Consider the following 10,767-nt stretch of genomic DNA (forward strand, 5'->3'; position numbering starts at 1 on the left):
CATCTTCTCTTATTAAAAAAGACAAAGGTAATCATACCTCAATGTCCTTTTTTTTTTGTGCTGCATGTATCGCTACATCAAAATGTTGAGCAGAACAGATCAAGCGCTTCTCTTAAGTCTCAAATCTTTAAATTTCTCTATGTTATTGAAGCTTATAAACAAACTCCCTGAAGTCATGTGAAAAGTTGGAAGGGAAAATGAAACACAAGTATGCGCATTATTGCAGCACCTGAACAATGATGCAGGTGCTACTTGGCTCTAATTATATATGAATAAGCATATCAGATAATATGATGACATTACTATCGAAATCATAATGAGTGGATAAGGACTTGGTCACCTATGAGAGTTGCAAGCGTATTGCAGGGAGTTTTAGTAGAACTTGTACTGCGAATAAGAAATTAGTAAGGTTCTTTCCATGTGCTTCTCTGCTCTTAAGATTTTCAGGAACTCAAATAATGAACTTGATCAATTAGCATCCAAGTTGCAAATTCATCTTCTCTGATTAAAAAAACACGAAGATAATCATACCTCAAAAAATTTTTTTTCCTGTTACAGAGATCGCTACATCAAAATGTTGGTCAGAACAGATCAAGCACTTCTGTTAAATCTCAAATCTTTAAATTTCTCTATTTAGTTGACGCTTATACACAAACTCCCTGAAGTCCTGCGAAAAGTGGAAAGGGAACATGAATCACAGATATGCACAGTATTGCAGCACCTGAACAATGATGGAAGCATGCCTACTAGTCGCAATTAGCTTGGATCCTTTATTCTCGGTTCTATCTGATTTACGAATTAGTACTATCGATCAAGAGAACATGTCTTTGTCATTCTCCTTGCATACGACAACTAAACCCTACAGGTTGTAGTGAGAAGGACGTTTCAGGTCTTCAGCCAAGGCTATCTATCATATCTGCAGCTGTGAGTGGTCCATAGTGCATGGTATGATAATTCCTTGTTCATGTGACCGAAAGCAACCTTGTACTGATCACACCAGCATGAGATCACAATATATATTCGAGAACGACCATCCTATGAAATTCCTTGCTCTCACAAAGAGAATAGAAAAAACAAAAGAAACAGCACTCCGTGTGCTCGAGCATTTTCTCCATTTTATTCGATGTAATAACTAACAGGGAGACTTGTAAGCTTAACGCATGACAGTCTAATACCATGTCATAAAGTTGGACATTGACCTGCAAACTCATAGTATAACTCTGCTCAGCCCTTCATAAGGCTCGGTAACAGAAGATTCTCAGAGACCTTAAGATAGAAAGCTCCCCAGTTTAGGAATAAATCTAGAACTTTCGACAAGTTGGTGTGAAAATGTAGTTTATATATTCTTTCAAGGATATGATCACATGTTCGTAAAATTACCAGAGGATGCTGATAGGTAATACATTCATGGCTAACATCGCTACATGTGAACAAATTTTACACACATACACATGTCTTGTCATGAAACGTGAGACCCAGGGTTGTGTGTCCATGTATATTGCCCAAAGGTTTAAAGAATCTATATAGTAGCAAATTGTTGTGAACCAAACAAGTTTATCTGCAATAATACTTAAAGATCCCTCAACCATGATCTAAACATGGAGCACTTCTTTAAAGTAGATTCAAACCATATCAGATACACAATAGGCTAAGATCTATTCTAGGAAAGACATCTTAAATAGTAGGCGCAATTGCATTTAATCCCTAAATTCATCCATAATTACAAATTGGTGCAGCAAATCTCAGTATTTTCTCATCAGTCCCTTAAATCTCTGTTATGTTATTTTCTCTAACCATGGTTGTGTTAAACCTAGACTCAACATCGGCAATTACCTTAAAAAACCCCTCTAGTATATGTTTCTCTCTAGTATATGATGAGAAATGGATACAATGGAAATTTAGAGGATTATATAATGTTTAGAGGGAATAGTACCATGGAAATAGCAATGAAATGGGTTTGTGAGTGCCCCTAAGCGCATGTTTGCTATATCCACTCCCAAACAGTAATTTTGGGAGTTGTATTGCCGAAAATGCCCTTTTGATGTTGAGGGTGTTTCTGGAATGGACTTGGCCTGTTTTGGTTTGGGAGAAGGGTAATTTAGTCCTCACACACCCCCAAATAGGGGTGTCAAACTGTATCCGTATCCGAGGAAATATCCGTAACCGTATCCGTTAGGATACGAATATGGTTACTCAAATCTATTACCGATAGGATATGGTTGCGGATATGGTTTTGTAGTGAAATATCCGTATCCGTATCCGAAAAAATCCGAATACATATTGGTAATACTCTTACGATAGTTTCAATTCTTAGATTATGGATTTGTGGTTAATTTTGATGATCAAGATGTCTAATCTTAGCTTTTTAATCATAATGAACATATTAACGAACTCTTTTTGTATCACATGACTATATTTTTCTGAATACTATCTAGTTTTCTAATATCCTTGTTGTATCTGTATGCATATCCGTTTATATATCTGCATCTATATCCGTAACCGTATCCGATTTTGGCGGATATGGATATGAATTTTTTATACCGACGTATATCCGTATCTGTATCCGTATCCGAGATGGGTAAGCGGATATGGATATGGTAAGTGCCATATCCGAGCCGTATCCGCTCCGTTAACACCCCTACCCCCAAAGTTACTGTTTGGGAGTGTGAATAGTTGGACCCCCCTAAGCGTTGGGGAAGAAGAGAACGTTTTGGATTGGATTTTAGGATAAGTGGGTTGTGGGTTTAAACCCGATAAGAAACAGGTTGGTGGATTTTAAACAAGGGTATAACAGGTAAACCCTCTCATTCCGTTAAAGATAACATAATATTATCCTCAAAACTCACATTACTGAACCAGATGGATGAAATTGCAAGTGGCGTACAGGTTTAAGGGACTCTAAGCGAATATTGAGATTTGAGGGACTAATTTGCAGTTATGGATGATCCGAAAGACAAATATTCAATTACCTCTAAATAAAGTCATGACATATTCCAAAAATTGAATCTTTGTTTACTACCACAACTTTCAGCTCAAATCTAACAAACTAGATAAAAAGAAACGGGTCACTTTCAAATCAATGATCAGATGTGTATTTTGTAAATATCAAGATATGCCAGGAAAAAAAAAGAAGACCCATTGTTATACCTTTTCTTGATAGTATTCCAAAACACTTTCCCTGCTGTATAAATAAGCAGGCAAAAGGACCTCTATTCGTTCAAAATAAATAAAAAATGGAGACTGTGAGGGACATAGCCTCTGAGAGCGCGGTGGTGATCTTCAGCAAGAGCACATGTTGCATGTGCCATACCATCAAGAGATTTTTCTCTGAGATGGGTGTGAAAACAGTTGTTCATGAGATAGATGAGGAGATGAATGAGAGAGAGATAGAGGGGGCGCTAAGCCGTCTCCTTGGGCGGAATAGTAAATCTTCGGTGCCTGCAGTTTTCATTGGAGGGAGGTTAATTGGTTCTACTGACAAGGTTATGTCCCTTCACTTAGAGGGCCGCTTGCTCCCTTTGCTCAGGGCTGCAGGTGCTATCTGGCTCTAATTTATGACAATAAAATATTAGATACTACGATGATATTACCATCGAAATCATAATAAGCGGATAAGGATTTGGTATGAACTGCAAAGAGTATTAGTAGAACTTGTACTGTATCTTACTTCTGAGAAGTAATGAAGAGCATTATGGTTTATCATAGACGACACCTGTTTCCTTGTTCATGATGGATATGCATATTAGTGCGGTCTGCGTTAATGAATGCGATGCTTATAGTGGTTAATGATGAACAAATACGTATGAGTTCATTAAATTGGAAGAACATCAACACCTTTTTAACAAACAAATCATTGCTCCAACAGAAGTCGTCTACAATTCAACCAAAACCTGCAGAATTCTGGTTCATGCATTTTGACATGGAAGGTTAACGTTATGTTTTGTACACCTATCGGTATCAAGTTCAATCAAAATGTAATTATTGTTAACCAGCCATCATTTTTGACCCCAGCAACCCTTGTTGACATTAGGGAATTCGGTGGCCGTTTTTTGAGAAAATTGGAAAAGTATGCGGGTCCCACTAGTTAATTATTATTAGTGGCGGGTCCCAATAATAATATTTTATTAGTGCATAGTATTTCCCAAACACTATAAATAGGGCCCTAAACTCTTAAGAAAAAATCATCCCAGAAACAACTCCTCTTATAGAAGAGTAAGAGAAAACAAAGAGAGAGTTTGTGAGAGTTCTTGGAGTGTATCTGATCAAGAGAGGGTGTTCTCTTGGATCAATTCTTTTGGGATATTAAAGAATTTGGCGTCGTCGTTGCACCGTGGAGTAGCTCCGAAGGAGTGAACCACGTATATCTGTGAGTACTCTGTGTTGAATTTTGTGCCTTTATTTTGTGATTAAGTCTCCGTTCGAGGCGTTATTATTGGGGTGAATCCTAACAACTGGTATCAGAGCCTGACTTAGAGTATATATATCTGCTTATCGTATGCTCTGTGGCTGCGTTGCACCGTGGAGTAGCTCCGAAGGAGTGAACCACGTATATCTGTGAGTACTCTGTGTTGAATTTTGTGCCTTTATTTTGTGATTAAGTCTCCGTTCGAGGCGTTATTATTGGGGTGAATCCTAACAACTGGTATCAGAGCCTGACTTAGAGTATATATATCTGCTTATCGTATGCTCTGTGGCTGTCACTAAAAGTGGATCTTCACGAATACGGTACTATTCAAGAATACGGTACTATTTACGAATACGGTACTATTCACGAATACGGTACTATTCACGAATACGGTACTATTCACAAATACGGGAAAGACGTAATCTTTCGCCATGGGATCTACAGTTGAAGACAACAGGCTTCGAATTGAGAAGTTCGGCGGCCAAAATTTTAGGTATTGGAGGATGCAAATAGAAGACTATTTGTACCAGAAGGATCTCTTCCTACCCCTCCAAGGAGAGGCGGGGAAACCTGAGAAGATGGACGACGATAAGTGGAAGGTGCTCGATCGTAAAGCACTTGCCACCATCAGGCTCAACCTTCACCAGCATGTGACTTACAACGTCTCGCATGCGACCACCACCAAGGAGTTGATGGAGGCCTTGGAGGCGCTGTATGAGAAGCCGTCTGCTTCAAATAAGGTGTACCTGATGAAGAAGCTATTCAATCTCAAGATGCAGCAAGGAGCTCGCGTGGCGGACTTCTTGAACGAATTTCAGGCTGTGGTGCAACAGCTTGCTGCAGTAGATCTAAAGTTCGACAACGAGATCCAAGCTCTTCTGCTACTTTCTTGTCTACCAGATTCATGGGAGAATATGGTAATGGCGGTGAGCAACGCTAATGGCAATGACAAGATGAAGCTCGACACAGTGGTTGGGGCAATTCTGGATGAAGAATCTCGCCGCAAAGTCTCAGGAGCTGAGGCCTCTAGCAGTGGGAGTGCTCTGCATGTCGAGGCACGAGGGCGTGCACAGAAGAAGGGTAGGGGACGACGAGGCCAATCAAAATCCAGAGGGAAGTCTAAAGAGCCAAACCCGAATGGTTACGGTGAAGGGAAGTGCTTCAGATGCGGAAAGAAGGGCCACTTTGCACGGGACTGCAGAGTTACTGTTCAAGCATCAGCAGGGGATGATCGGGCTGACGGTGCAGCCAATCTCATGCACGAGACGGATTCGGATGCACTTCTCCTATCCCTAGAAGACAAAAGTGATGCGTGGGTCATCGACTCTGGCGCATCTTTTCATGCAACCTCACAACAAAAGCTGCTTTCATCGTTCGTGAAGAAGGACTTGGGGACAGTCTATCTTGGCGACGATCAACCTTGTAAGGTTTCCGGGAAGGGAAATTGTACCCTCAAGATGGAGGGCGGGACCACCTTGACGCTGAATGATGTTCGGCATGTACCAGATCTCAGGCGAAATCTTATATCAGTCGGGCAACTGACTGACTCCGGTTACAGAGTATCCTTCGAGCAGAGAAGCTGGAAGGTGTCCAAGGGTGCCCTGGTGGTGGCACACGGCAAACGCGAGGGGTCTCTCTACATCGCCAACGGGAAGATCGACCACTTGCTTGCCGCAGGACAAGCATCATCATCATCATCCGTCGACTGCATGACTTGGCATCGACGACTTGGCCACATGAGCGAGAAGGGGATGCAGATTATGGCCGCGGGAGAGAGGCTTCCGGGTCTGAACAAGATCGATCTGACTTTCTGTGAGGACTGCATCCTAGGCAAACAAAAGAAGGTGAGCTTCAACAAGACCGGACCGGCTCCAAAACTGCAGAAATTGGAGTTGGTGCACACCGACGTGTGGGGACCTGCGCAAGTCCCATCTGTTGGTAACTCTCTTTACTTTGTCACTTTTATTGATGATGCTACGAGAAAATTGTGGGTGTTCTTCTTGAAGCACAAGTCAGATGTATTCATCATCTTCAAGAAGTGGCTTGCCTGTGTGGAGAACGAAACAGGCAATAAGCTGAAGTGCCTAAAGTCTGATAATGGAGGCGAGTATTGCAGCCAGGAGTTCGAGAACTTCTGCTCGTCCCGTGGGATTCGGAGACTGAAGACCGTCCCAGGCACACCTCAGCACAACGGAGTGGCGGAGCGCATGAATCGCACTATCTTGGAGCGCGCCAGAAGTATGAGGATCCACTCCGGATTGCCCAAGAGCTTTTGGGCTGAAGCTGTCAATACTGCTGCATACTTGATCAACCGCGGGCCATCCGCGGCTCTCAATTATGGGATACCTGAAGAGGCTTGGACCGGAAAGAAGCTGAAGCTAGAGCACTTACGAGTATTTGGTTGTGACGCCTATGTCATGACCAATCCTGCAGACCGGTCAAAGCTTGATCCAAAGTCAAAGAAGCTCTCTTTCATCGGCTATGGAGGAGATGAGTATGGGTACCGTTTCTGGGATCACGATGCGCGCAAGGTGGTGCGCAGTCGTGACGTCGTATTCCATGAGAATGCGGTGTACAAGACCAAAGAGGTGAGTGGGAGTCAGCTATCTCCCCCTCTTTTCCCAGATATTGCTGACAGTGAGGACAACGATGAGATACCAATCAGCATAGAAGACGGAGACCAAGAGAACATGCAGGATGCACAGCAGCAGGATCCAGCAGAGTTGCCGATCGCAATTCGCAAAGCTCCAAGAAATCCAAGGGTGCCAGAGAGGTACCTTTCCACAATGAATTACCTTCTCCTGACTGACAATGGTGAGCCAGAGAGCTATGAGGAGGTACAGCAGACCGGCAAAGCTCGCGGCGAGTGGGAGTCTGCCATGGAGGAAGAAATGAAGTCCTTGATGAAGAATGGGACTTGGGAGCTTGTAAAGCTTCCACGAGGGCGAAAGGCTCTTCACAATCGGTGGATTTATCGGGTCAAGGATGAAGCCGATGGACGGAGACGCTACAAGGCGAGGCTTGTAGTGAAGGGCTATGAACAGAAAGCAGGGATTGATTATTCTGACGTTTTCGCTCCCGTCGTCAAGTTGACCACGATCCGAACTATGCTGAGCATTGTAGCAGTTCAAGATCTCCACCTAGAACAGATGGATGTGAAGACGACATTCCTTCATGGAGATCTGGAGGAAGAAATCTATATGCATCAACCAGTGGGCTTCGAGGAACGAGGCAGGGAGGGCCTCGTATGTCGTCTGCACAAGAGCTTGTATGGCCTGAAGCAAGCTCCACGACAGTGGTACATGAAGTTCGAGAACTTTATGGAGGAGAACGGTTTTCTCAAATGTGACACAGACCACTGCTGCTTCATCAAGAGATATGACGAATCCTATGTAATACTCTTGATTTATGTTGATGACATGTTGATTGCAGGGCCCGACTTGGCCCGCATTGAGGAACTCAAGGGGCGTCTCTCCGAGTGCTTCGAGATGAAGGATCTGGGTCCAGCAAACCAGATTCTGGGGATGAGGATCATCAGAGACAGATCAGCACGGAGGCTGAGGTTGTCTCAGAAGGCCTACATTGAGAAGATTCTTGAAAAGTTTGGCATGGAGAAAGCTAAACCGGTGGGCTCGCCGTTTGCAAGTCATTTCAAGCTATCGAAGAGAACGACGCATTCCATGCTCGGACCAAGCATGTTGACGTGAAGCACCATGCCATACGGAGATGGCAAAGTAGGAACGAGTTCAAGCTTGTGAAGATTGATACGAGGTACAATCCAGCCGATATGCTGACCAAGCCAGTTCCACTCGAGAAGGTGAGGCTGTGTGCAGCCTCATATGGCCTCCGTTGAGATGTTGAGGGCCGTGCAAGACGCCAAAGATACATGACATCCGGATGATGCAACCAAGAGTGGTGTGAAGATATGATTGATATTCAATCAAATCTTCAGGCGGGTCCCACTAATAATATTTTATTAGTGCATAGTATTTCCCAAACACTATAAATAGGGCCCTAAACTCTTAAGAAAAAATCATCCCAGAAACAACTCCTCTTATAGAAGAGTAAGAGAAAACAAAGAGAGAGTTTGTGAGAGTTCTTGGAGTGTATCTGATCAAGAGAGGGTGTTCTCTTGGATCAATTGGCGGGTCCCACTAATAATATTTTATTAGTGCATAGTATTTCCCAAACACTATAAATAGGGCCCTAAACTCTTAAGAAAAAATCATCCCAGAAACAACTCCTCTTATAGAAGAGTAAGAGAAAACAAAGAGAGAGTTTGTGAGAGTTCTTGGAGTGTATCTGATCAAGAGAGGGTGTTCTCTTGGATCAATTCTTTTGGGATATTAAAGAATTTGGCGTCGTCGTTGCACCGTGGAGTAGCTCCGAAGGAGTGAACCACGTATATCTGTGAGTACTCTGTGTTGAATTTTGTGCCTTTATTTTGTGATTAAGTCTCCGTTCGAGGCGTTATTATTGGGGTGAATCCTAACAATTATGTGTCCCGCTCTTTTACTTTTATAATAACATGGACTAAGACGCTCTTTTCTCTCAACCAAAATAAAGAAAAATTAAAGAAAAGGGGAAATAAAAACGGAAGAACATCCTGAAACCAATACAATGAAAAAAACTGATAATTTGTCGGAACTGCTGATTTATATGACTGTTGAACCTAATTATTGATAGTACTGAACCATAAGTGGAGATCAGTATTCTCGTCGGTTTACCTGAGTTTGGTCTAAAACAACAGCCGTGGATTAAACAGAGATTGAGAACAAAATTAACCAAAATATATATACGTAGTTGTTAGGAAACAGTGCATGTGAAACTATAAGCATTGGGTCATATGATCAGCTTATGATCTTGAATGCACTAAAATGATTGGTAAGCTGAGTGCAATTCCAACAATTAGAAGAATATTGTTGTAGTTGTCTGATATTGGCGGTTTAATTTTGCCTGCGAGTCTCGGTGTTTCTGGTAGTTTTGCATTTGGATCCCTTCAGTCTTTCCAACTTTGAAGCTTTAGAGCGAGCTGAGAGTGCATTTTTGTTTCTCACGGTAAATGAACTTTCGACTGTAATTTAGAGTCTTTACGTAATTCCAACCAAACATAGAATCCTGCAATAACTAAATACGAACTTCAAAACCGGAAGTTTTTTATCAAATCAAAAATTTCAATATGCTCTTTTATTTCCTACAGAATCAAATTTAGACATTTATCCGCCGTTATTTAAAAGATATATATATCTCGGTCAGCTTCACTGATAGAAACACTATACAAAAGATGCTTTCATATGTGAGGGAGATGGAGAAAGAGAATCAAATATATATATCGTGTGTGCTTTTACTTATCCTCGTGCGGGATACTTTATTGTCCTTGGTTCCGTGTAATGTTGTAGGTGTGAATTGACTTTATCTCAAGAACACACCTATGTGTTACGCGGTGAACCGTCCTTGTGCTTCAATATCTGTATCTGGCGGCTACAGGAGTTGACATTCCTATCTCACCCCCTGTGTACAGATTCTGCAGGGGATGTAACAGCACTTTGCCTATAGTTCACTGCTCAGCACAATATCTTCTCTGTTAATCTGAAGTTTGTCCAGAATCTCCTACCCCCACCCCCACCCCCACCCCCCATGTTTAACATGCTTAATTTGGAGCAAATCAGAAAAAGTGAATCACCTCTTCAGATCTAAATCTAGCCTTATCATGTAAGAAAGTAAATACCCCATTTATGTTGTACTTTTTGAATCTTAAAAAGGTCCATCAGGTCATTACAGGTACTTCACAAAAAATATTCCATTCCGGATTTGGATCATCCGTGCGGCATTTTGAGAGGGAAGAGTTCACTTTTCCAATTAAATTATTGACGCTTATAATTTTATATTCTAGCATGTACAGTGGCTGATCCAGGATTTCTAGAAAGTGGTGTCACTACATAATTAATGATTAAAAATTTTACAATTGTCCCAGACGAGTTTTTTTAATTAGGTAGGCCGAGCAATCTTTTCATTAGGTATATCTCTGGACTCGTGTACTAGTATTTTTTATTTTAAAAAAATCTACTTAATCATAGTTGTTGATATTTGAATCTAAACTTTTTCCGATACCATATTAACCAAAACTTCAAAATTGTGACCATAGTTGACATAGTTAAAATTATATATTCTACGTACGAATAGTATTCCGATGATTAGTACTTGATATTCATTTTTCACTCAAGATATATACGAATCGACACCGGCCACTTTAAATCCATTCTACGGTTCCCCTCGTTTTCAATATGAGCCCTTTCACTGTCTATATAAACCATTGGTGATCAGTTCAAGGATATATCAACTCCGTACAAAACATTATTTGC

General features: G+C 41.6%; 1 protein-coding gene across 1 annotated transcript; it reads left to right on the plus strand.

Annotated features, from left to right (window-relative positions):
- LOC109822760 (glutaredoxin-C1-like) lies at positions 3,234-3,682 on the plus strand. Its single transcript, XM_020389006.1, has one exon. The coding sequence runs from the start codon at positions 3,234-3,236 to the stop codon at positions 3,549-3,551; it is 318 nt and encodes a 105-aa protein (XP_020244595.1). The 3' UTR covers positions 3,552-3,682.

This window comes from Asparagus officinalis, chromosome 8 (genome assembly GCF_001876935.1).
Source record: "Asparagus officinalis chromosome 8, Aspof.V1, whole genome shotgun sequence".
Classification (NCBI taxonomy): domain Eukaryota; kingdom Viridiplantae; phylum Streptophyta; class Magnoliopsida; order Asparagales; family Asparagaceae; genus Asparagus; species Asparagus officinalis.